Source organism: Leptosomus discolor, chromosome 1 (genome assembly GCF_034619465.1).
Source record: "Leptosomus discolor isolate bLepDis1 chromosome 1, bLepDis1.hap2, whole genome shotgun sequence".
Lineage (NCBI taxonomy): Eukaryota > Metazoa > Chordata > Aves > Leptosomiformes > Leptosomidae > Leptosomus > Leptosomus discolor.
Genome location: NC_141391.1, coordinates 207747940 through 207774331, shown reverse-complemented (window position 1 = coordinate 207774331; position 26392 = coordinate 207747940). Strand labels below are relative to the sequence as shown.

Genomic DNA, 26392 nt, shown 5'->3' with positions numbered 1-26392 from the left:
GCAATACCGTGTGTAGGTTCTTTGGCAGTGCCCAGCTGGGGCTGAGGTGCTCGCAGACCGCTCAGTAATGAAGCAGGCAAAGGTAAATGGGAGCTGACGTATGAGGACATGTCATCTGCTGGGTGATCTTCGAAGGAGGCTTCAGACAATTTGCGCTCAAGCATGTGCACAGGTCTGGTGGCAACAGGATTTAGTAAGAGCCCAGCTCTCTTCTTTCCCTCCCACCTTGGGCACTGCTTTTCTCTTGCCAACGTACATGGTGTGTAAAACCCATGGCACTGCACCTGACTTGGAGGGACTGCCAGCGCTAGGCTCAAGTGTCTACTTATTTTTGAGCTGAAGTAATAGTATAGGCACATTATTAAATATAAACATGCTTGGATAGGAATCTCTTCAGCCATCTTTTTACCTTAAATATGAAATGTATCAGGGCATTAGACACTGATATATGCATTTTCTTTCTTTTTTTTCTTTTTCTTTCCAAAATGACTAATAAATTACTTCCACTGTGATACTGTACTGAAAAGCCACAGCCATGTAATGAGAAGGTTTCAAGTTATAAATATCAAAAAAGCCACCTCTTTTTCATAATCACGGTCATTTTAACACTTTTGCTTTACCACAGGGAAAAGAACCTAGACGTGTACCTCTGGTACCTTTTACTGATGTTTGTAACGTTGCAGCGCAGCAGCTGTACAGACTTCATTGCTGGCGTACTTACAAGTCGCTGATTGTAAAATGATAATATGTTGCAGCTGGCATAAACTTTTAGTTTTCAAAGTGAAAAACTGTGTAAAACCATGTCAGCCAGGTGCATTAATGATTAAATCTGTGGGGAACTGTAGGACTGTGTCTATCACATTATTTTTCATACCGAAAGGAAATGAATGGTAAAGCTTATCTTAATGTACTAAGTTATTTAAAAATAAACATTTATTTCAATGTTAAATTTTTCACAAATTCAAGACCTTCCTAGTGAGATTAGAAACACATGTAAGTTTAGCATGCAGTGCTTACGCAATCAGGGTTACCTGGCTGTGCCTGTAGATACAACTAAAATTTAAATACATTTAGCCAGTGGTACTGTGACCTGAAAGGACAGGCACTGAGGTTTTTGTTATTAGAGAGTTACCTACAAAGTCTTTTTATAATTGATTTTTTTTTTTTCATAGTTTAGCTGCAAAATGATCCGTAAAGTAACATCTTTTATCAAATTTAAATCACATAGAAAAAGGTTTGCGTAGGCCTGGCTAATGGATTTAAAATGGAAAGTGCTAGGTCATGTTAGTCTGGTTTTATTTAAATTTACATTTTGTTAATGTTCAATAAAAAGGATATAGGTGATTCTTTTGCATAATACGAGTTTGGAAAATGTTTAAGAAAAAGAGTTGTAGTTCAACTCATGATTTTAGCAACATAATGAATAGAGTTCCAACAGATTTGTACTTAATTTTACACTCTATTTCTCAGGGAAAGGTCACGCTTGTTGAAGCTCCAGAGTTAATAATTTATTTTTTACCAATATCTCTTTGTAGAGATACATTGATAAAGGAAACAGAACATATACATGGACTGCTGTGAATGGCACTGATTACAGGTAACTCATTTCTGTTCTCTGACTTCTTTTGTGTAATTAAATGTCCTTTTTATTAGTTAATATTTTTAGTGTGACATTTTCTATACTAGCTAAGTCAGGATCAGATTTTCTGGGTTCCTGTACAGCTTTACAGCTCAGAATTGTTGCTCTGTCTAAGGACCAGAACCTCAGCCTGTCATCCAACTGTTGAGATTTATCACTAGAGTACTTCATTATGCAGGAAAAAAACATTTTATATGATTGATGTTAAGAATCTTACTTTTCCTCCTACTTTCTGTATCACAGTATACTTTGATTCTTAAATGTACACTTTCCCTCAGATTCCTCCTCTTATTTCACCTTTTCTTTGCATTGTCTCCATATTCCTGTTTTAACATGCATATTTAAAAGAAAGATGATATATTTTGGTCTAAATAAAAACTGAGACATGTTTTAGGCAAATCTTTTTCAGTCACAATCATTGCTTATACCATCACTTTGCTAACCTTCATGTGAGATTTTAGGGGCAGGAACCAAGCCAGCTGAAAATGAGCCGGCAGTGTGCCCAGGTGGCCAAAAAAGCCAATGGCATCCTGGCCTATATCGGAAATAGTGTGGCCAGCAGGAGTAGGGAAGTGATTGTGCCCCTGTACTCGGCACTGATGAGGCCGCACCTCGAGTACTGTGTCCAGTTTTGGGCACCTCAATACAAGAAAGACATTGAGGTGCTGGAGAGAGTGCAGAGAAGGGCAACGAAGCTGGTGAAAGGCCTAGAGAATAAGTCTTGTGAGGAGCGGCTGAGGGAACTGGGGCTATTTAGTCTTAAGAAAAGGAGGCTGAGGGGAGACCTTACTGCTCTCTGCAACTACCTGAGAGGACATTGTAGAGAGGTAGGTGCTGGTCTTGTCTCACTGGTAATTTATGATAGAACAAGAGATTACGGACTCAAGCTGCAACAGGGGAGGTTTAGGCTTGACATTGGGAACATTTTTTTTTACTGAAAGTGTTGTCCCACAACAGGCTGCCCACAGAGGTGGTTGAGTCACCATCCCTTAATATTTTAAGGGGCGTTTAGATGTGGTGCTTGGAGATATGGTTTAGGGGTGTACTTGGTAGAGTAGGGTTGATGGTTGAACTTGATGATCTCAAAAGCCTTTTCCAACCTGAATGATTCTATGATAGGAGAATAGGAAATGGCCTCAAGTTCTGCCAGAGGAAGTTTAGTTTGGACATTAGGAAAAAATTCTTTACCGAAAGAGTGGTCAAACATTGGAACAGGCTGCCCAGGGAAGTGGTGGAGTCACCATCCCTGGAGGTGTACAAAAACTGTGTAGGTATGGCACTTTTGGGACATGGTTTAGTGGGCAAGGTGGTATTAGGTCAATGGTTGGACCTGATGACCTCAGAGGTCTATTCCAACCTAATGATTCTATGATTATCTCTGAAATCTGTATCAATTTCTGAAGAGTTTTAAGTAATTAGCACTGACACTGCTTTGTACGTAAAAATTATGTGGTGAATGGCAGCAGGAACAAGTGAAGTAGCATTCCTCAAGGGTCAGTATTGAGACCAGCACTGTTTGGCATCTTTGTTGGTGACATGGACAGTGGGATTCAGTGCACCCTTAGCAAGTTTGCTGATGACACCAAGCTGAGCAGTGCTGTTGTCACAGCTGAGGGAAGGGATGCCATCCAGAGGGACCTTGACAGGTGGGAGAGTTGGGTCTGTGTGAACCTCTTGAGGTTCAACAAGTCCAAGTGCAAGGTCCTTGTTGTGGTTTGAGCCTACCCAGATGGCTCCAAAAGCTCCACACAGCCGGTCGCTCACCCCTGCCCTGTCCCCTGAGGGGTGGGCAGGAGAAAATACAACCCAAAAGGGCTTGAGGGTCGAGACACAGGACAGGGAGGGCTCACTCACCAGTTATGGGCACGGGCAAAAGACAGACTCAACTTGGGGATAACAACACACATTTAATACAAAACAACCACCACCATCAACGATAGTGAGAGGTACAACCAAGTCTTAAATACACCTCACCTCCCCCCACCCCTCCACCCTTCCCGGGCTCAGCTCTGCTCCCTCTTCCCCCCCAGCAGCGCAGGGGCAGGGAATGGGGGTCACAGCCCGTCCGGCACAAGGGGTCTCCGCTGCTCCTTCCCCCTCAGGGAGAGGGGCCCTCGCACCCTCCCCTGCCCCACCGCGGGGTCCCTCTCCCGGCAGACATTCCTCCTCCCGCTGCCCCAACGCGAGTCCTTCCCGCGGGGCCGCAGCTCCCCAGAACCCCCCAGCGCGGGGCCCTCCCGGGGCTGCCGCCCTCCCACCCACGGGCGGCTCCAGCGCGGCCGCAGTCGCGGCTGCTCCGGGCCCGGTCCCTGCTCCTCCGGCCCGGGGCCCTCCGCGGGCTGCAGGGCGACCTCTGGGCCACCGCTGGGCTCCAGGGGCTGCAGGGGCTCAGCCGCCACCCCACCGCGGGCCGCGGGGGAACCTTCGCCCCGGCACAGCTCCCCCTCTGCTGCCTCACTGACCGGGGTGTCCGCAGGGCTGCCTCTCTCCCATCCCCCTTCGCTCACCAACACCAACAGAACAAAGGGACACAGTCAACGGCTTCTCTCACTCTTAAATGGTTATTCGCAGAGGCGCCATTGCCCTGGCCTTGCCCAGAGGTGGGTCCGAAACTGGAGCCGGGGGAGCTTCTCGAAGCCTCTTACAGGAGCTGCCTCTGTAGCCCCCTCCCCCACTACCAAAACCGCACCAAAACCCCGCTGGACACTGAACCACCACAGTCCTGCACATGGGTCAGGGCAATCCCAAGCACAGATACAGGCTGGGCAACGAGTGGATTGAGAGCAGCCCTGCCAAGAAGGACTTGAGGGTATTGGTGGGCAAAAAGCTGGACGTGAGCCAGCAATGTGCGCTCGCATCCCAGAAAGCCAATCGCATCCTGGGCTGCATGAAAAGTGTGGCCAGCAGGTCGAGGGAGGTGATTCTCTCCCTCTGCTCTGCTCTGGGGATACCCCACCTAGAGTTCTGTGTCCAGCTCTGGGGCCACAAGCCTAAGAAAGACACAGGAGCGCCACAAAGATGATCAGGGGCTGGAGCACCTACCCTGTGAAGACAGGCTGAAAGAATTGGGGTTGTTCAGCCTGGAGAAGAGAAGGCTCTGTGGAGACCTTATGCGGCCTTCCAGTACTTAAAGGGGGCTACAGGAAGTGTCGTGGTAGGATGAGGGGTAATGGTTTCAAACTGAAAGAGCGTAGATTTAGGTTAGGTTTTAGGGAGAAGTTCTTCAGTGTGAGAGTGGTGTGACACTGGCACAGGTTGCCCAGAGAAGCTGTGGCTGCCCCCTCCCTGGCAGTGCTCAAGGCCAGGCTGGATGGGGCTTTGAGCAACCTGGTCTGGTGGAAGGTGTCCCTGCCCATGGCAGGGGGGTTGGAAGTAGATGAAGTTTAAGGCCCCTTCCAACCCAAACCATTCTGTGATTCTATAATGTAATGGGTAAGAGCACATCCCCCCTTGAAGGCACTTTATTTTAAATTCATTTAAGCATGGAGCTCAAACAATAGAAGGAATGTAGAAACTTGACATTATCCAAAACAAGTTAAGGTTTACCAAGTCCCAAAAAAGTTAAACTACTCCAGTTCGAAACTAGATGATACAAACATTCAGTCATTTTTTTTGCCAAAACAGTATTTTTGTTGTGGTGAATTACAGTAGTCCTCAGCCAAGCTAGTTCCCATTTTCTGTTATGTTCTGCACAGGTGTACAGCCGATGAGAATGCAAACATTAATTTGTACGTAAAACCAAACAAATCAGTTTTAACAAGAGAATGCAAATGCAGGATCTTTTATTCAGCATCCCATTTTTCTGTTCAACTGCTTCTATCTTCATGCTCGAAGAAAAGAAAGTTTTTTATCAGACTATGCCATCTAGCAATCAATAAAGAAATACATTTGATTTATATGACTTCTGAATTCTTACTGAGCTCCCTGGCATGAGATACAGCAATAAATCCATGGAGTCACATTGCAGAAAGCCTATTAAACATAAAATTATAGATTTTAATTAGCAATTTCTGCTAGCAGTAACAGTAATGACAGGTAAACTGCTACTGATTTCCCTAGAGGAGAATTACTGCATATTTAGCAATAGCCTTCTACCATTCTCACTTACATTCTGTTTTAGTGGCAAATGTATCATTAAAGGTCATCTCATTTATGGCTCAATTGTACAACTTTTTAATGTTAATTTCTGCGGCTATCCATTAGAAACCATTGCAGTTCTGCAATGATGAAATCCAAGTGCAAAAATTAAGGATGAGATATGGGAGATGATGATGCCTCTTTAATGATTGCTCGTACCTGCTGTCCTTAATGTACCTGTTTAGAACTGAACTCTTCTACACATGTATTGAATTTAGTTGCAAAAAGCCCTATATTGTTTGATCATAAAAAAGTATAATCTAAAAGAAAATATATTGTGAATGCTTTGCAAATCTTAAAATGTTATTACACAATGATGTTCAAAGGTTTTCTGTGGTGACTGCATGAATCAAGAAAATATTTTGCATCTTGAGTGTAATGTGAATTCAAGTGTTGCTAGATACATTTCCGAATGAATACCGATAGTTTTTTTATTGGTAAAAGGAGAGTGTGTCATTATATGATGCGTGCAAATCAGTCCAGTACTACTTGCTGGTTTTTGAAGTCAATGGCCAGTTTGACATGTGTTACGTTGGGATGCTAAAAGTGTTAGAGGAAGATGCAAGAAATCATGTATTTTATTATTTGCAACTATTTGGAAATTCCTTGCTTATCTATTAAAAAGTGCATTTATGCTTGAAAGTGTAAATAAGAATGAAAATAAACACAGGGGACTTCAGGACCGGTATGAACCTGTTTGTGTCTATTATAAAGTGTGAGGCTGGTACGTCACTTTATGACTATTTCATCTCATGTTGATCCAACTTCCAAACTTGTTAATTGCTTTCGAAACACATAGAACCTGAAACTGGAAAATTGCTCCAAATAACACAATTATTTGTCTCATTTCTATTGCAGTTTGGCGTTGGTGTTACCATCATACAGCTTTTATTATATTAAAGCCAAAATAGAAGAACCAATAACTCAAGCCAGATGTAAGTGCTGTGAAGGTCCCTGGTTTTGTCTAGTATTGCCAAGTCTCAGATTCACTTAAAAAAACGATGTTTAAAATTCATGAATTTTGTGGAATTCACTGATGTTACCATGACGTACCCAAAATCTGCAGCAATGATTCTAACCCGTTGTAACATCCAAGGTACAAGAAATATTCTATAAAGATAGAATATGTGCAGGTACCCCAGTTTCACTGACGATCCCTTCCCCCTTGCTCTGTGCCTATAGAATCATTGCTTTGTGTATCCTCTGTTGCTGTCATTTTAAGGGTCTGGATACTATTTTTTTTTTCATTCTATTAGCTAAATGTGATGATATAGACTATAATAGTAAAGGTTTTTTTGTTATTTTTACAGTAGTTACAGAATAATATTTAGCAAATTACCTCTGCTGCACGTAGGAATAATTAACATGAAAGCGCTGTTTGGTTTGGCTTGCAGCTAGGTTTTTATTTCGCATTTTCAAATAGTTTTAGCGAATGTTTGTAATGTATTTTTGGATTAGACTAATTTCGAGCCATTTACAGATTCTGGAGAGATAATTGGAAATGATTCTTGTGAGTATTCAAATGCTGTTTGTTTATTAGGTGTAGCTTAACTGTAATCTAGATAGTAGACAAAATAGAACCCATCACATCCTTTTAACTTTATCCAAGTATTGCAATAAACTAGAACAAATATGCATTTAAATAGAAACTTAGAAAAGCACTATGGATCTCTCTGACAGGCATAGATACTGTTAGTTTAGAGAAAACTTGTTTAGCACTAAATCACTGTCCTCTACCATCACCTCCTACATATGAACTGGAATATGACAAGGTTTTAATGATCAGTGATTTATTTTGTAACTTTGTCAAATAGTAAGTAGTTTAAAATTAAAGTTTTAGTGAGTGAATATGGTTCTCTTGATGGGTTAGATCATCTGGTTTTGCACTTATATTGATATAACCTGCAAAACAGACCCTTGGAATAGCCACAGTATATAGAAGGTACTCGAGAAATAATTGAGAAGGACGTATTCTTCAGTCTTCAAAGATGTTTGTCTTTCCAGACTACAGCTGTATGTAAATTGAACCTTTGATCTATCTATGCACAATATTTTTATTCAAGGGGCTGTTTGAATAAAATATTGGTTTGTGACCCCTTTTGCTTTACCCTGTTTTTTTCTGTTTCCCTGCTTTCTCTTTCTGATGGATAGTGACAATCAAAAAGGGCAAGTATATTCTTGTTGCTCAATTTCCTTCTGTTTACTGCAGTTGATATTTTTCACTTATATTTCTATTCCTACTGGATATTCTCCTCTGTATTCCTCATCTCAGGATTTTTCCCATGATCATTGGGTACCATAGTAATAGAAAGGGGGGGGAAAAAAAACTTGAAGTGTTTTCTGGTTTCATGCACATTTCAATATGTTGCTTATCTCTAATCCTTCTTTGTCTGGTCCTATCAGTGTTCAGTGACAGCAGCTTTTAAAGCCATTATTTTCAGTAGCATTGAAAGTGATGCTTATAGGAATGAGTTTTTTAAACTTTGTTGCAGAAAATACTAGAAGCATTTTCCTTCATGTTCTAACAACTCGGTGTCCCAGATATTTCTTTGTATCAGATTTATTCTAATGAAAACATCTCATATGTTTTCATGTTGTCATGCTAATGAAATGTCTTCTCTAAGTCAGTTGTTAGATACATTATTTTTGCCAGGTGTACGTTGTATGTAATGATCAAGTAATTTCTTTCTGTACTGTGAAATACTGAGAAGTATGCAGTATATTAGTAGGAAAGTGTCTCAAACATTTCTTTCTGAATTCATGGATGCATGCAAAAGCTAGTCAAATATTTTGAGAAGAAAAATGATGGCAAGTTTACTTACTTGATGTTTATTCTTCATCTTTGTAGATTCAGAAACACTGAAGCTTGATCATTTTGATGAAGCTGGCTATACGTTTATAGCACCAAGGTTGGTTAATTTCCCAGTAATAAGTATTACTTCAGCAGTAAATAAGCAGTTAATCAGCTTAATGACATTTACAAAATACAGACTTGACTAATGAAGTTTAATTTTGGTAAAAAATATTAAGTAAAAGAGTAGTTATTAAATTCATGTTTTACAAGCTCAATCTTTTCTTCTTGCTGGATTGTAAACAGCATCTTCTGGCTCTGATTGCTGTTTATATTAAGCAAAGAGCGCTGTACATTCTGATAAATCTTATATGCGTCTGTTCATTTCTTGTGGTTGTGACTCTTTAAGATTTCACAACTTTGTACCTTAGTTTCTCATTTGCAAAATAGGCACCCTAATACTTACCTCGAGATGTTTTCCAACTTCAAGATAAAGTGTTTCAAAGCCCTCTATCACTTAAGCATGAATTAATTTTTGATTCATTTAACATAAAAAATGATTGAGTCATTGAAAATTGATCGAGTAAGTTCATGAGTTTCTGCTTTTTCATGTGAAACTGTGTAGTCCTTATTGCTCTTGTAAATGTATATTTGCAAGGGAAACATGGTATGATAAATAGTTCATAAAAGACAGGTTCCTTTGAAAGATAAATCAAAGGAAATGCTGTACCAACAAGATCAGTTAGATTTGTTGGATTTCTTATTTATCTTATAAATTTCTCTGTCCTTTTAAATTTCTCTGTCCTTTTAAATTTCAATAAATAGATTGATTTCAATGATTCGATTGATTCAGACGTAAAACATAGTTTTCTGTCTTCAAATGTATTCTCAGCTTAACTGTTTAATTTAATTTTCTTAAGGGCTGAAGTTATTGATAATCAATTATACCAATTAGCAGTTTCCAGCAAGTCCCTAGCTGTTAGGCTGAACAAAGCCTGTTTGATGTGGAGCTCTGTTTAAATGTGAATGTTGGTACAGTAAAGCAAATTCTGCCTGTAGTCTTTCAGGATCATGGTAAAGTAAGTAAAGGGTAATAAGATAGCTTATTCATATGAAATGAACAGGCTTCTTTTGTTCATAAGATTAATTTAATATAAAGAGCTTATTTAAAAGAGAGCTCCCTGCTCTACTGCTGAATACTCTCTACATTTTAATTAAAGTTGTTTAATGTTACTCACCATCTAATATTTTCCTTCAAAATGCTCAGTGACTTTTATTGTGCTCGCTTGCAATCGGTGAATTGCCCAATGATATATTGCTTTATTTTATTACATTATGTAAAGGACAGTAGCTTACTTTTTATCTGTTTTGCATATGTCAAAACAGAGTGTTCCTATGCTTATGTGGTGTGTGCATTATTAAAATTGCCTTTAAGACTTCTCAGAGGATAGGAACTTAGCCCATAAATCTGTCCTCAGTTGAGCATGAAGTGACTATGTGTTAATCAGCAGTCCATGTACTTTCCAGTACAGTTTAACCCAGAAGCAGCCTAAACCCACTGGACATTTTCTTCTTTAGTTTACAGACTCCATGATCTCCTAATTTCATGGCCTGCCCTAGCCCTGAGTGCTTTTTCTGGGAATCTATGCCCTATCTCACACATGGAGTTTTCTTATAATTCAGATTTAGGCAAGCACTTGAACACTTTATTTCCTGTAGAAGCCTGAAATATTCAATATGGTCAACGTTCAATATTGACTATGGTAGTCAATTGACATCGTAGTGCCAGACACCTCATTGTAGTTGCACAATCCTGCTTGGACTTGAAAATTGCTGTGCCATGTTTGTCTACTTTGGTAGCGAAGGAAACAAATCTGAGAAGACTCTTCTGTTGTTTTTCAGAGAATACTGTAATGATGTAAAAAAATCAGAAAACAACACTGAATTTCTATTAAATTTCAATGAATTTATTGACAGAAATACTCCAAGCAGTCCATCATGTAAGTATTCTTCTCACTTCACTAAATTTTTTCCTTAGGAAAATACAAATGAGAATTAGTCTAAATGACAGCTTTCATGCCCAAATCATGTGGGTTTGGTTTTTATCTTCACTGATTTTTTTAGTAGAAATACAAGTAGTGTTGGGATTTTCTACCCAAGGTAGAGATTGTAAAATTAGTTTGCAGTTTTCTGGGTTTATTGAAGAAAGATTGCACGACAACATGCATTCATTGTTTTCCACAATTCCTCTCAGCATTCTGTTCTAGCAGCAAATACCTGTGAGTTCATTTTAATACACACCAAATATTTTGAATTTACAGTTTTTTCTTTTGAGCATATCAGCCAAAGTAAGGCTCGAATAGACTTCAAAATCTTGTAATGAAATCTTCAGTCTTCTTTCTTGTCTGTTTATATAACCAAAATAAATAAAGAAAAGAAGCTGAGAACCAAAATAACCAATAACCCGAATAAAAGATAAGGAAATTCAATTGCTGGGTCACAGATTGGTTAAAGTGATCTCGCTTGGGCTTGACTTGTTTAAGATCACAGGTTCATGTAACTGGTGCAGTGGTGAGCACTGGGCTTTGGGAAGATAGTCACGTTTTGATGTTGGGCCTTAAACTCTGTTTAGAATAAATGAGGAGTTATGCTTTTCAATGAACCATAGTAATGCATTAAAGTCTTGTTCTCATGCAAAAATCAATGTTTGGATTTGTTTGTTTATGCATACAGGTTTGTTTAGCATTATTAATAATTTATAAACAGTTGGAATAAACTTTTTTTTTTTGTCTTGCATTCCTCTAGCCTTTTTAACATGTTGCTGTCAGGGATCACTGGTCAATTCAATAATAATCTCTCTGCTAGACCATGTAACTGAAGGAATGTGCACTTAAATATGAGATCTTCTCACAAAAGGCTATTTTTGTGTGCATGTGTAGCTGTTTGTTTGTGATTTTTAATAGAGTGATCTTATTCACTGGCACATTGCTGACTGACTGAAATTTTACTTGAGTCCCTTGGCTCGATCTTGGAAATTAAAGCGTTCACCTCAGATGATTAAACCAGATAATAAATGTAAATTCTACTTTAATATTTATTAGTCATGTATGATAATATTGTGGAAAGTGACAATATCACTACAATAGTGATGTATTAGTATACACTTGGTCTCAGCAAGTAATTATGCCAAAATGTTATCAGATTATTGCTATATTTCATTTTGGAATCCACAACAAAATTAACATTTTTCCTTTTTTCTAATAATTAAGTTACTTTAAAAATAGTCTCCTGAATAAGTAAACAGTGTTGACTAAAGGAAATGGTGGCTATGGAAATTATCTCAGCTGAAAATGCTTTTCAAAAGGAATAACTAGTAAAATCCCCAAATTGAAATCGTCTATATACTATAAACTTAATGCCTGTTATATTTTGACTCATCCCATCCAACTTTAATCTGTTAGAAGTTAACCAGAAAGTTAGACAACTACCTCTGTTGTTACTAAGGGGACAGTAAGAGCAATTCAATTATCTTCAATGTCTGCTTTATGTAAGTGAGCAAGTCTCTCTTTGTGGAGGTGAATGCATGTGGATCCTAAATAAAAAATGCATCCAGTAAAATATTAGTAGTCTATATTAGTAGAGATCACTATCACTCTGAGAGACATATTTTGATATTTATATTCAGATAGAATATCAATTTAATTTCTAGGAAAATGTGGATGTGGCAAAGGCCCTCTAAATTTCATCCTAACGTTAATTATTGGAGTTTTGTCATTACTTCAGCTGAAGAAATATTTTTAAAACAGTGCTCTAACTTTCATTACATACTATACTGTGACATTGTACACGTGAATAGGGAAGGTGAGTGTGTGGCATCCGATGCAGTTTAACAGGTTTACCTCACTAAGCCATGTAAATATATCTAATGAGAATAAACTGATGTATTAGGATGATATGAGCCAGTGCTTCCTGCTGGTAAATCGAGCTGCTTGCTCTGCGTATAGCATGCTCACACATTCAGGATTCAGGGGATTTTATGGAAAAGCCTTCTTGCTAAAGCCTATGAAGCTCTTCAATACCCAAATACATGTCCCTATTGATTTGTTTTGTGAAAACAGATTGGATTAGGGCATTTCTTAAAAAAAAAAAAGGTCAGTATCAGTTTTCTGGAATCTGAGACTTAGTGTGAAGCACAGAGCATGTCATGGCTCTCCATGGAGCAAAACTGAAGAAAAGTTGGTGAGTTTTATTTTTATTTTTCCCCAGAAGGAGTTTTCAGTCTCCTCAGCAAGGCTGAGCAGCTGCAGTTTAGCAGAATTCAGAGCTGCAGGTTCCAGTCACGGAACTGATTTACCAACACTGATTTACTGTGTGATATTGAAGACCAAGAGCCAGATTTTTCCTTTATATTATTCAGCTCCAATTTAGCCCTATTTTATTTTCCATAGTGGTAAAATCCGTATTAAAGTGTGCACTTGCTTCTGTTGACCATGCCTAGAACTTTCTCTTGCGAAGCGGTACTGAAAAAGGTGATTGTGCTGACTTCAGACCATCTTCAAAGATATTTAAAAAAAGATATATCCATCTAAGCTGCTAATTAAAAATTAGTTTATTTCCCTGTACCCATTTTCTGATGGCAAATAGGGGTTTTTTGAGAGTCTGGGACTTCACTGATTCAAATATATTTATATTATAGTTGAGTTATCTCCTTTTTTGTAGAGTGTAAGAGTAAGTATAACAAAGAATTAACTGTTGTTTGCATCACCTGAGATAAAAACTGTTTGAATAAAAACATGCTTTAAAAATAGGTTAATTGACAAATTTAACATAGGGGTTTTGCAAAGCTGGGACCTGTAGCCTTATCACCTTGCATATTCCTATGACACAAAGGTAGTTTTTTAGGATACAAGGAAGGAAAAGTTTAAGTGAAGTCAACAGTGTGAGCAATCTATTTAACAGTAAGTACTTGACATAATTTGAAGTTAGACCGTATGTCTAATAGAAATAGCCCAATTTTTGTGCCTATAGCATCTTGACAACTCAGAATTTCATTTTAGCTGTTTAATAAAACTCGATGTGGTTTCAGATGAGTGTCTTAACTCTTTTGATAGGTAATACTGATATGGTCATTAGAGTTTTGCTGGATGCAGGATTTACAAATGAACTTGCCCAAAATTATTGGAGTAAACTGTCCCTGTAAGTATTCTTTTTATTGCCTGTGATTTTTTTGATGCGTTTCAGAGCTTGATAATAAAATAATATACATGTATGTGTATATACAGATAGACATTTAATGTTTACATTACATTAGGACAGGTATTTAATTCACAGTTATGCACTTAAATGGCAACACTTGACATGGGGATTTCAGTCACTTTTCATTTTAAATCTTATTTTTGTTTACAGTGATGGAGTTGTTGCACAATTTGTGGTTACAGATGGTGGAATTACTAGAGTGTTCCCAAAAAGGTAACAATTATTATAAAATAGTATAATATGATAATTTTGAAATCTGAAAGGGTGGAATGTTAAGTAATGGATTTATTGAATGAAAAACAACTTTTCCTATAGTCTAATCTGTACTGATAACTATGAAATGAATGGAATGTCTTGTTTTTCTTTGATTTTACCTGTGTCACTGCTTGAAACTGATCTGTAACATTATTGCCATAACAGATCCTTGTAATTCAAGTTTCTAATCAGTGTAGAGCAGCAGTAAAAGCAGTGCCCTTGTAGCAGTAGTGGGGCCATGCTAATCCCTAATTACTCCTAAGCACTCATTTGTTTGGAAGGCTGGCAGGCTGCAAATACTGTAAAGACTCATAAAAGCAGACCAAATGGTCCAGGGACTTCAAGAGAGGAAAATGTATTATTACCAGAGGGCAAAAAGGGAATGCGAATGTGGTCATATTATAAACTACACACCCCCATCAGTGACTGGGAATAGCAAGGGCACCAGTACAGCTATACTGGTAAATGGCAAATGTATCTATTTTCTTAGGTTATTCTGTGTTTCCCCAAAACGGGAAGATGGCAATGAATTTTACTCCCCAAATCAATTTCTTTTATGTTTTGGTGTTATTAATGATATAAAATTTTTTGGGATGATTTCCCAAGAGATAGCATGTGCTATAAAGGGGTTTTTTATATTTTGTTGTAAGTAGTGTTGCAGTTATATTTATCTCAATATATCTAAAAATTATGACACAATTGTTCCAAGAATATTATTTTCCTTTTTCTTTTTTTCCAAAGTTTTTTTAATAATTACACCTGGCTGTGTAATCACACCAGTGAAAGCTGACAAAGTCTGAGGACTATATGAGTGAATCTCATATTCGAACTGTGAAACAATAAAAAAAAATTCCCTGCAGCACAGCTTTAATAAGACTCTAACTCTGTTTTTTGATTGCTATTTTTTTGTGATTAGGGCAGGAGAAGATTGGTTGGAAAATGCTGAAACTTATGAAGTCAGCTTCTATAAACGGAGTTTAGATAATGACAACTATATTTTCACAGCTCCCTACTACAACAGTAAGTCATCACTGTTTTGAAATGTCAGAGCTAGCTGATCCAATATAAGTGTACTTGTGGAAGTTTGCCATACCAGGTGAGGTCACTGACAAAGTACGCAAGTAGGACACTTCATAAGGAAGAAAAATCTAGGGATGTCACCCGTTATTAAGGAAAAGGTAGCTGGGAGGTCACTAAACAAGTGATGTCATAATTTGTCCTCGACTCTGGTGGCCCTGTATGCTCAGAATTAATGAAGCTGAAAACATGCAGAGTGTTTCTGTTCATTTATATACTGAAACACTGTTTTACAGAGATGCTTTGGCAGAATTATTTTAAAAGGAAGTGAAAGAAAATTGCACTTAGGGACAATAACACTACCTAAAAAAAGCTTTATTTGAGCTGAGTTCTGTATACTTCCTCAGCACCAAACCTAACTTGGGGGAGCAGGTGTAAGAGTCCAGGATCCACAGCTCTGTCCACTGCACCACTGCTTAATTTAAACTTCGCTTTTGAATGGTATTTCAAATAGCTGTTGTTCGCCAAAACTAGTTTGTCTGAAATATTGTGATATTTAAAACCTGTTGTGCACAATAGTAAGTGCTCGTTACTGATGTGAGCAGCATTAACCTTGCCAAGCTTGTCTAAAAGCAGATGATACCACAAGTGGCATAGTCCTCTCTTAAACATATGGGATCTTTTATTGCTATTATTTCATAGTTATTTATTGCATCTTTTCTCAATAAAATATTAAGAAAGTAATTAACTAAATTCCCTGAAGCCTTTGTTGTTTCTCAAAGAGCTCCAGGGAATGTACTTTTTAGCTTGCTTTTTCATACTAAGCAGTGTTGAAAACAGGCTGAAGTCCATCAGAGAAGTAATTGTTGGTTAGTGAGTGGTGTCAGTATATCCTGCATTGAAAAATACCCAGACGACAGCAGGATAAAATCTTTGGCTCTGGTCCTGGATTTAACAGAGCTGCTCACATGTGTAAAGCTATTCATGTCTCTGCAGGAAAAAAAAAAAAGGCTACAGTAACTTTATGAAGCAGTGAAACTGTGTACAAAAGGTGAATGAAGAAAAGAAAACAAAACTGTTCCTCTTAGTCATCCAGATGTTAGTGCTCTGAGCTATTACAGGTGATAAATGCGTAATACAAGTGGGTCAGTGCTTTTGAATAAGGATTTTTTTAAATCATTCTTGGTATTTGGATAATCATTGATTTCAGTTTCAGAGGAAGAGTCTTTTTACATACCCTAACTTCTTTTTCCCCCTCTTTCTATACTCTCAGAAAGTGGTGCCAATAGCTATGAAACAGGTATTATGGTAAGCAAGGCTGTGGAAATAACAATTAATGGGAAGCTTCTGAAACCAGCAGGTAAGATAGTGTTGCACTGAAATTCTAAATACGTTAGTGTTTTGGTTGTTGCTCAACAGTGAATTAGAAATTTAATTGAGTTTTCAAAGGAACTTCACTTTATATAACATTGTTTTCTCTGAGACTGTTTTGATCTTGCTAGTGGAAATCAAGCCAAAGATCTGGTTGTGTTTGAGTAAGAGTGCTTTATTTATTAGTCTCATGAAGGATGTTGGTGGTCAGACAACTGAGCAAAACCCATATTTTATCCTTTTCCAGTTTAATCATTTAGATGTTATTATAATTTTTCCTTTTTTTTTAGGATTCTACAGTTACCTTTTTTTTTTAAATTTTATTTTACTAAAAAAGACTTTCATGTATTTCTTGTTAGTTGTTGGAATAAAAATTGACGCAACCAGCTGGATGGAAAATTTCACAAAAACCACAATCAAGAGCCTGGTAAGCAATTGACCAAGTCTTTTTTGAACTTTATTTGCATTTCTCAAAGCTTCAGATGCAAATAGGTCTAATAGCTCTTTGTGCCAGAGTCACACTGATGCGTAGTTGCCAAGTAGTTGTGGTATTTAAATCATCGAAGTGCACAAAATAAATCTATGTTGAAATAGGCTGTATTTTGTATGTGTCTTGCTTTCATAATTATAGAACATGGATAAAGACAAAGAAAAATGACATATTCCAGCCAGTAGGCTCCCTACTAAGATTATGCTGTAGCAGTGAATAAAATCTGCAAAAGAATTGGTGAATCTGTTTTTATTTAATGTGGAGAATGGGTAAGCAGTGAGCAGTAAGGATTTACATTGCAACCAACATCACAGCATTTTAGCAGAACTTAACCCTTAGCTTAACTCTTTCATTCATTGCATATAATGCTTAGGTGTAAATGGGAAGGAGGAAAGGATAAATGGAAGAAAAAAATCAAAAATTAATAGTACATTGGGAAAGGAGAGGCACAAAAAGACAATTATGGAACAACTGGATGAGGCAGCGTTGCTCGGTTGGTTGTGTATTAAGGGAACTGATAACAGTGTCTGGCCATTGTAGGTATTAGAGCTGTAGTTCAATGGGTAGGCAAAGGCATTGCCTAAATGTCAGAACAGTTAGGGACGAAAATACATAACTGAAAAAAAGACAGAAACAGGAATGTATCAGAATTAATTTGAGGGGAATGACTGCACCATTATCTGGTGGTTGTTTTGCTCAGGACACAACACAAGGAGACAGTTATGTGTGTACGTATACACATGTTGCAAGAAAAAGAGAAAAATGTGTTAGTAATCAAAGCCATGACAGCTAACTGGAGATGGGGGGTTCCTTGATCACATGGGATTCCCATCCTTTGAGACTGTTGAAGCTTTTCATTGTCAAAAAAGATAACTTGGAAGCATATTTTCTGACACTGACATCCTGACGAGTCCTCCAAACTACTTTTCTCTAATGTATTGAACATACTTAAAAAGGGAGGTGTATCAGAGACCTTGTGAAAGACAGTAGAGATTGTGCTGTTGATAATTACTGAATACAAGTTGTTCACAGATATTTGTGATAAGTGGCACACACTCAAAATTAGTTTAATTAAATTAATTTAAATTAATATATAGATACTGAAAACTGAATCGCTTGTTCTTGTCTTGATTGATTAATATCACTGCAAAATACAATTTCTTTCGAAACACTTTTTGACGATTACTGTACTTCTGGTTTTTAGTGCAACAGTGAAATCTGTGGCTGTGAGAGAAACAGTATGGTAAGAACATGTTCGGTTTATGAATATCTGGCAGATTATGAAAATTCAGTCATTCTCTAGATTTATCTAAGACAACAATTCTATCATTATTATTTGAGAGTTAATATTACAGAAAATAGGACTGACTTAGTTGTGTCTTGAGAAAGAGGTGAAGATTAGGAGGGAAGGGGGTGAAAGAGGGTATAAAATTCAGGTGAAGTAGTTGCAAGAATCATTGCAATGAGGTTATAAGAACTAAAGGGAAGAAAAAAAAACAGAGTAAGAGCAATAGTGACAGATGTGAAGAAAAATGTGGAAAAAAAATGTAATGTTAATTTTCAAATCAAGAAGTGAATCCTGAGGAAAGAGAAAAATTAAAAACAAAAACAAAAACAAAAACAAACTGAGAAAAGGAACACTAGAAGTACCTTAGGGAAGAGTAAATGCAGACTGAAAAGCACCAGAGTACCCATGTGCCCTTCAGCAGCCATTAGTCATCCTCCTTTCCTCTGTTCCCAGCCCATCCAGGATTTGGGGATCCCGTAGCTCTGCTAACACTCAGGAGAGCACAGCTTCAGGGGCTGCCACAGTATCAAATTCTGCCATGTGCTTAAAAGCTTTCTCTGCTCAGGTCTTCTGTGAGTTCTTTTGTGGAGTGTGAAGATCATTAAATGCAAGAGTCACAATAAAAAGGGTGCTCTTTGAGGTTATCTATTTGGCCTCACTGCTATCTCTCCAATCTCTGACTGCAAGGATCTTTTACAAAGTGCAAAGCGTAGGGAACCAGTGGGCTTCCCATTCCTGCACCTGACACCTGGAAGAAACCCACTACAGTCCTTGGCAAGTGAAAATAATCGTGACTAGCAAGCTGAGAGTCTGCCCTTAAGATTTTTACCATTAAAAGTTGCAAATGGAAAAGGACTTTAAGCATGGCTGAAGCACACGAGAAGTTGTAGTCCCTAATTATGAGTTGAGATTCAATTATAATCAGATTTAGTAAGAATATAGCGCTCAAAGTATTGAGCAAATAAGAATTTACAAAACAACTTTTATGAAATTAAGCCACAAAAAAGCCTTTGATCTGTACAAACTTTTATAATACTGATAATGCTACTTATTATAGCTTAATGTTGGCCCTTGGCTATGATGTTGTGATTTAGCCTGAGTCACATAGATTTGAAGATGCTTCTGAAGTGTTGAATAAAAACCAGTTTCTTACAGAATGTTCTCTTGACAAATCAATCCTGCAAAATATATTTTACTTTCTTAAAATAGCATGTGGATTGTGTTATCCTTGACGATGGTGGATTTCTTTTGATGTCAAATCGGGATGAATATACACAACAGGTATGTATATTTTTAAGGACAGAACATGAAAAAAAAAATAGGAAGAACTTTTAAGAGGAAAAAAACAGCATTTCACTCTCAGCTTATCCTAAGAATAATATTTCTGAATCACAATATTTTTGCTGTATTAGAAATTCCAGTTATTCCATTAGTCTTTTTCACGGTCTCATTTATGGTTTAAGATGCCATACTTTTACCAAGTTGTGTTCTTTGTGCTCTACTCTTAGACTGGTAGGCTACCAATGGACCTATGATGGTGAGAGCAAGTAGTATGGCATCTATACACCTTCTTTCTCATCATCCTCTTGCTCTTCCCCAAGCAGGTCTCATTCATAGTGCATTTAACAATTACTGTCTTAACTGGACTTCTCCAGCTCTCTTTTTGGAGAGAAATAGTCAAATAAATAAATAAATAAATACATAAGCAGCACAACATGATGAGTTGTGTAGAGGAAAAAATAGGGGGGATAGGAGTGGAAATCAGAACTGTTCACATTTTTACAAGAAAAATACTTAGAAATACTTTAACTTATGTCTGTATATCCCACCTCATCAGATTGGAAGATTCTTTGGTGAAATTGATCCTGGCTTGATGCGAAACCTGATTAACATGTCCCTGTATGCCTTTAACAAGTCGTATGACTATCAATCAGTGTGTGATCCTGAAGAAGAACCAAAGCAAGGAGCTGGACTTCGTTCTGCTTATGTGGTCGGTAGTCCCTTGTGCGGTGACTGACATTCCCTTAAAAGTCTGCAGGTGTTTATACAAATAACATAATCTCTGTTGTTTTTTCCTCAGCCTACGATATCAGATATTTTGCATCTAGGATGGTGGGCTTCGGCAGCTGCCTGGTAAGTAAAAGTGTGTAGGAAATCGGTATGTCCAAACTAGGATTATACAGTGGGTTAAAACTGGATTAGTCTTTTTTTTCCCCTCCATAAAACTGCTCTGAACACTTTGTCTCTACAGTTTCTCATGGTGAAAATTCTTATCTGTGTCTCCAAACTCCTTGGATTTTGTGATTGTGTATTCTGACTCTACAAAATCAGGTTCAGGAAGAAAAGTTGGAATTAGTGGTCTAAGACTGATTGGCAGGTTTGAAGGTTCAGATGAAATTATTACATTCAGAGTTATCGATCACTTGGTTCCCTATTTCAGAATATTGTCTTTCCCTTTTTCTAGAAAGAAGTCTTAAGAAAATCAATGTTTGCCTTTCAGTGAATCATTTTACAAAAACCCGTGAATCATAGAATAGTTTGGGTTGGAAGTGACTTCTAAAGCCATCTAGCTTAACCCCCTGCAGTGAGCAGGGACATCTTCAACCAGATCAGGTTGCTCAGAGCCCTGTCCAACCTGGCCTTGAATGTTTCCAGGGATGGGGCGTCTACAACTTGTTCGGGCAACCTGTTCCAGTGTTTCACCATTCCCATCGTAAAAAATATCTTCCTTACACCTGGTCTAAATCTACCTTGTCCTACTGCAACAGGCTCTGCTGAATAGTCTGTCCCCATCTTTCTTGTGAGCCCCATAAGAAACTGGAAGGCTGCAATAAGGTCTCCCTGGAGCCTTCTCTTCTCCAGGCTGAACAACCCGAAGTCTCTCAGCCTTTCCTCACAGGAGAGTTGCTTCAACCCTCGGATCATTTTTGTGGCCCTCCTCTGGACCTGCTCCAACAGGTCCATGTCTTGCTTCTGCTGAGGTCCCCAGAGCTGAACACAGTACTCCAGGTTGGGTCTCATGAGAGTGGAGCAGAGGGAGAGAGTCACCTCCCTTGACCTTCTGGCCATACTTCTTTCATGCAGCCCAGGTTGTTGTTGGCCTACGTGGACTGCAAGCGCACATGTCCAGCTTTTTGCCCACCAGTCCGCCCAAGTCCTTCTTGGCAGGGCTGCTCTCAATCCCTTCATCCCCTGGCCCATATTGAAACTAGGGGTTGCCCTGACCCGAGTGTAGGACCTTGCACTTGGTCTTGTTGAACCTCATGAGGCTCACACAGTCCCACTTCTCAAGCTTGTCCAGGTCCCTCTGGATGGCAACCTGTCCCTCAGGCGTGTGAATGCCACCACTCAGCTTGGTGTCATCTGCAAACTTCCTGAGGGTGCACTTGATCCCACCATCCATGTCGTTGCTGAAGATATTAAACAGCGCTGATTCCATTGCAGACCCCTGACGGGTGCCACTTGTCACCAGTCTCCATCTGGACATTGAGCTGTTGACCACTACCCTCTGGATGTGACCATCCAACCAATTCCTCACCCACTGAACAGGCCACCCATCAAATCCATCTCTCTCCAATGTTGTAGGGGACCATGTCAAAGGCCTTACAGAAGTCCAGACAGATGACATCCACAGCTCTTCCCTTGTCCACTGATGTAGTCACTCTATCATAGAAGGCCACTAGGTTGGTCAGGCAGGGCTTGCCCTTGGTGAAGCCATGCTGGCTGTCTCAAATCACCTCCCTGTCCTCCATGTGCCTTAGCATCGCTTCTAGGAGTATCTGTTCCATGATCTTCCCAGGCACAGAGGTGAGGCTGGCAGCTCGGTAGTTCCCAGGGTCCTCCTTTCTGCCCTTTTAAAAATGGGTGCAATGTTTCCGTTTTTGCACTCACTAGGGACTTCACCTGACTGCCATGATTTTTCAAATATCATGGAGAGTGCTTGGTAACTACATCAGCCAGTTCCCTCAGGACTCTGGGATGCATTTCATCAGGTCCCATAGACTTGTGCATCTTCAGGTTCCTTACTTGGTCTTGAACCTGATCCTCTCCTACAGTGGGTGGTTCTTCATTCTGCTAGCCCCTGCCTTTGTCTGCTTTTGCCCTTTACCTGCAAGTTGAGGTTCCTCAGGTGGTCACGAACCTGATCTTCTCTTACAGTGGGAAGGACTTTGCTCCTCCAGTCCCCATCTTATGGCCTATTCTCATGAGAGGTGTGAAAGAGAGGTTGCCAGTGAAGACTGAGGCAAAAAAGTGTACGTCAACCTTCTCCTTGTCCCTTGTTACCAGCTTGCCAGTCTTGCTCATCAGAGGGAGTTACACTTTCTTTAACCTTCCTTTTCTGGTTGACACACCTGTAGAAGCTCTTATTATTCTTTGCATCCCCTGCCAAGTTCAGCTCCAGCTGTGCCTTGGCTTTCCCGACCCCATCCCTACACAACCAGTCAGTGTCCCTATCCTCTTCCCAGGATACCTGTCCCTACTTCTACTGCCTGTGCAATTCCTTCTTGCTCTTTAGTTTGCTCAGCAGGTCTCAAGTCAGCCATGCCGGTGTCTTGCCTTGCTTTCCTGATATCTTCCATCTGAGAATGGAGAGTTCTTGTGCTCTGTGGAAAGGGTAGTTAAAGATCTGCCAGCTCTGTTCTGTGCCTTTGGCCCTGAGGGCAGTTTCTCAGGGGGTCCTGTTGACCTATCTCTTTGAAGAGCTGGAAGTTTACTTTCCTAAGGTCTTGACTTTACTCTTCACCTGACCCAAATCCCTCAGGACTGGGAACTCCACCAGCGCATGATCACTGCAGCCCAGGCTGCCTCCAATTAGCTCACTCACACTGGTGACCATCAGGTCCAGTATGACGTTCCCTCTGGTAGGGCTGTCTATTACCTGTCTTAAGAAGGTATCCTCCATCGCTCCCGGAGTCTCCTGGATTGCCTGCAGTTCGCTGTGCTACTTTTCCTGCAGATGTTGAAGTGGTTGAAGTCCCACAGCAGGATGAGAGCCTGCAAGTGTGAAGCCTCCAGTAGCTGGAGTAAGAAGGGTTCGTCCATAGGCTTGATCGGGTGGCCTGTAGTAGACCCCAACCACAAGGTTCCCTTGTTGCCTTGGACTCTAATTCTTACCCATAAGCTTTCAACCAGCTCGTGGCTATTCTTCAGAGACAGTTCTTCACACTCTATCCATTTCTTGATGTAGAGGGCAATGCCTCCACCCCTCCTTCCTCATCTGTCCCTTCTGAACAGCCTGTAGCCATCGGTGACCACACTCCAGTCATGGGATTCGTCCCACCAAGTTTCAGTGATGACAACCAGGTCATAGCTTTCTAGCAGCACAGTGGCTTCCAGCTCCTCCTGTTTGTTACCCTTGCTGCGTGCATTGGTGTAGAGGCGCTTCAGCTGGGCTGTCTGCCACGTCACCTTCTTAGAGAAACACTCCTTAATTCCTCTGAGGTATTTCACTGATGTTTCTCTGTTGGCTTCTATTACCTCAGGAGCCCCTGGCTCATCTCTGTAAGACTTCAACTGTGCTGCAGTGTACCCAGCATGCCTCAGAGAGACAGACGGAGGGCCCTCACTAGCCCCCCTGTCCCACAGCTTGTCACAGGCAAGCCTGATATTGTCCCCCTCCCCCTTCAAGTCTATTTTAAAGCTTTGTCAATGAGCCCTGCAAGTGTGAGCAAAGAAGCTTCTCTATTACAACAGGTAAAGAAGTCTTTCTTCAGAATGCAGGATAACCAGTATGTTATCTGATGGCACAGTTCAGTTAAAAGTTCTCATAATAATTGTTAGTTGGTTCTTTGAAATGGAATGTCAAAAGCACTACTGAACTATTTCAAGGAAGCAAATATATATAAAGCAATTTGGATAATCCTGTAGTCATTGTCCTAGCATTTTCTATAGCTGAGGGGAAAAGTTGGTGTATTTGGAGTGTTGTGGAGTTTTGGAATTGACCTTGAGAGAAGCAGGTTTGCACCAGTAATAAGGTTTATCTTTCACAATCAGAATACTGGGTACATTTTAAAACTAAAGAACCATTTAGGAGCTTTCTTTCCTTTTTACTTTGGTTTGTGCATTATTAATAATAGCCACAGAAGTAATTTTACCTATTTCAGAGCCATGTAGGTAGACACCCCTATCAGCTACTTCCTCCAGCACCACATAAGTAATTGATACTGATGTGATACTTTTGCATTGGTGTGAATTGCACCATTGGAGACTGTTCCTTTTTCTAAAGTTTCATGATGCTTGTTTTTTTTTATAATAATTATCAAGTTGGAATAAATTACCTACTTTACAAAGCTAACACTTAAAATATATAGCAGCTGAACAAACATATAGTAGTTTTCTCATGGATAGCACCATGAAGATTATATGTTGTTTTTTATCGTCGGTTACATTTTGTTAACAGCAACAGCAAATATCTCAGGTTTTTTGGACAACAGCAAACCTCAAAAACTGGAGATGGGCAATAACCCAGAAGAGAAACTTGAGCTCTTCTCAAACAGAGAAACTTTACTTTATCAGTGTTCAAATCAGACTCAGTGGTCTGGACTCAATTTAGACCTGAGGTTTATTTTGTGTGATGTTTAACTTGAAAGCACCACATGAAAGTACTTCCTATGGACATGTTTTTAATGGAATCTAGGTCAGAAGCAGGCAGATAGGGCCATTAAGCAAGCAGAGTGAAAAAGGCTGACCAAAAATGATTCAGTGAGGCACCTGGCAAAAGCAAATGCTGGGAAATAAGAGAAACCAGGTTATTAAAGAAAACTATAGTGTTTCAGGCAACAATGTGGGATAAAGGTGTGAGTGATAATTTTCAAAATTTATATGGGATACATCAGCATTTACTTGAGAGAGTACGTATCGTTTCTCTTCAAGCTCTTTTAACTCAGAAGATTTTGCAGTTTTCCCAAGCTGCCTTTTTCACTCAGTTCCCTATAAATTCTGTGCTAAGCCTTTAAAACAGATCACTATTCTCTGTCAGCAAATTGGATCACTGTTCAATGGCGTCAGGTTTCTTCTCATCCATGATGGTTGGTGCGCTGCCCATTTGATGATTGAAGGCACAGACCTGTCTGTTTGAATCCAGAACTCCTTCAAGGCAATGCCCGCACTGGAAAGGTGACAGGCAGATTCAGTTTCCTTAGACGTGGATCACGCTGGATAAGGAGAAAAGGAAAAAAATCTTGGAGTTTGAATAAAAATACACAGTCCCTTCTCTCTACAGAACAGGCATTAGAACACAATGAGATGAGGAGAGATCAGGTCATATTTGTAGGTAGCAGCAAACCTAAAACCTGATGACAGGAAACTACAACCTAGGAAGGTTTAAGCAGAATCAGGGAGTCAAGGACTATAACTGTGGAGAGGAAGGGGGCTGTGTATGTTGCAAGCTGATACTTGCTTCTAGTAAATAAAATAGGAAAATTACGATCATGAGTGAAAAAAAATAGTTTGAAATAAATGGAGCTCTTTAAACCTAAGTGTTTCATCAGCATCTAGGAGGAAAATATATTCCATATCTCAAGAGCAGGAAAAGAGACAATTTTAAAAGTCAACTGCTACAGTAATGATTTTTGTTGTATACTTGTAATGCTCCTCTGTTCATCTCCTTGTCAGCAATTTAATGAACCTTAATCAGTGTAAAGTATCTAATTCAGGAGCGTTTTCCCAGAGTGTGTTCAAAAGGAGTTCTGGTTGGTTTAAGTGTTAGAGGAATGCCAACATGCCTTTTCCACCTCCCGCAGAGGTGTAAAAGGAGGACATGGACAGCATGGTAACATTTCCATTATGTGAGTTACGGGCACAAATGGCAGCAAATCTTGACAGTGGAATAAAAGATTAGTGTGAAAGAAAAGCTGGGAGAAAGTGTGAAGAGAAAACCAGTCAAACTAAGGTTTGGAGAAACAAAGCTTTAATAACTGTCAAAAGCATAATAAGCCGTTGTGACTGTGTTGTTAAGAACTCTTATTTGAGTAGTTTTTAAGGATCCATTAAAATACAAAGAAGACAAAGAGCCTTCAACAAATATATGTTGTCTTTCTATGTTCAGGTCTATCTTACAGCAGCTGTTTTTGAGCTTGACTTTTCCACGTTTCCTTGAAGCAGGTAAGTCAAGAGAATGGTAAAGAGTCAGCTTTGAGTGAAGTAGAA

General features: G+C 39.3%; 1 protein-coding gene across 5 annotated transcripts in view; it reads left to right on the top strand.

The window, feature by feature from the left end:
• Positions 1 to 26392, top strand: part of CACNA2D1 (calcium voltage-gated channel auxiliary subunit alpha2delta 1) — a 428163-nt gene that overhangs the window by 387474 nt on the left and 14297 nt on the right. For 4 of the 5 annotated variants that reach the window (XM_086474480.1, XM_086474471.1, XM_086474448.1 and 1 more), the window contains 14 exons: positions 1536 to 1597; positions 6635 to 6711; positions 8625 to 8685; positions 10470 to 10567; positions 13679 to 13763; positions 13974 to 14036; positions 14995 to 15098; positions 16369 to 16455; positions 16826 to 16893; positions 18161 to 18199; positions 19454 to 19525; positions 20082 to 20234; positions 20325 to 20377; positions 26292 to 26347. In XM_086474480.1, coding sequence (XP_086330606.1) covers positions 1536 to 1597; positions 6635 to 6711; positions 8625 to 8685; positions 10470 to 10567; positions 13679 to 13763; positions 13974 to 14036; positions 14995 to 15098; positions 16369 to 16455; positions 16826 to 16893; positions 18161 to 18199; positions 19454 to 19525; positions 20082 to 20234; positions 20325 to 20377; positions 26292 to 26347 — 1078 coding nt within the window. Of the gene's footprint in view, positions 1 to 1535; positions 1598 to 6634; positions 6721 to 8624; positions 8686 to 10469; positions 10568 to 13678; positions 13764 to 13973; positions 14037 to 14994; positions 15099 to 16368; positions 16456 to 16825; positions 16894 to 18160; positions 18200 to 19453; positions 19526 to 20081; positions 20235 to 20324; positions 20378 to 26291; positions 26348 to 26392 lie in introns of all 5 variants that reach the window. The other variant, XM_086474465.1, reaches the window with a different exon arrangement.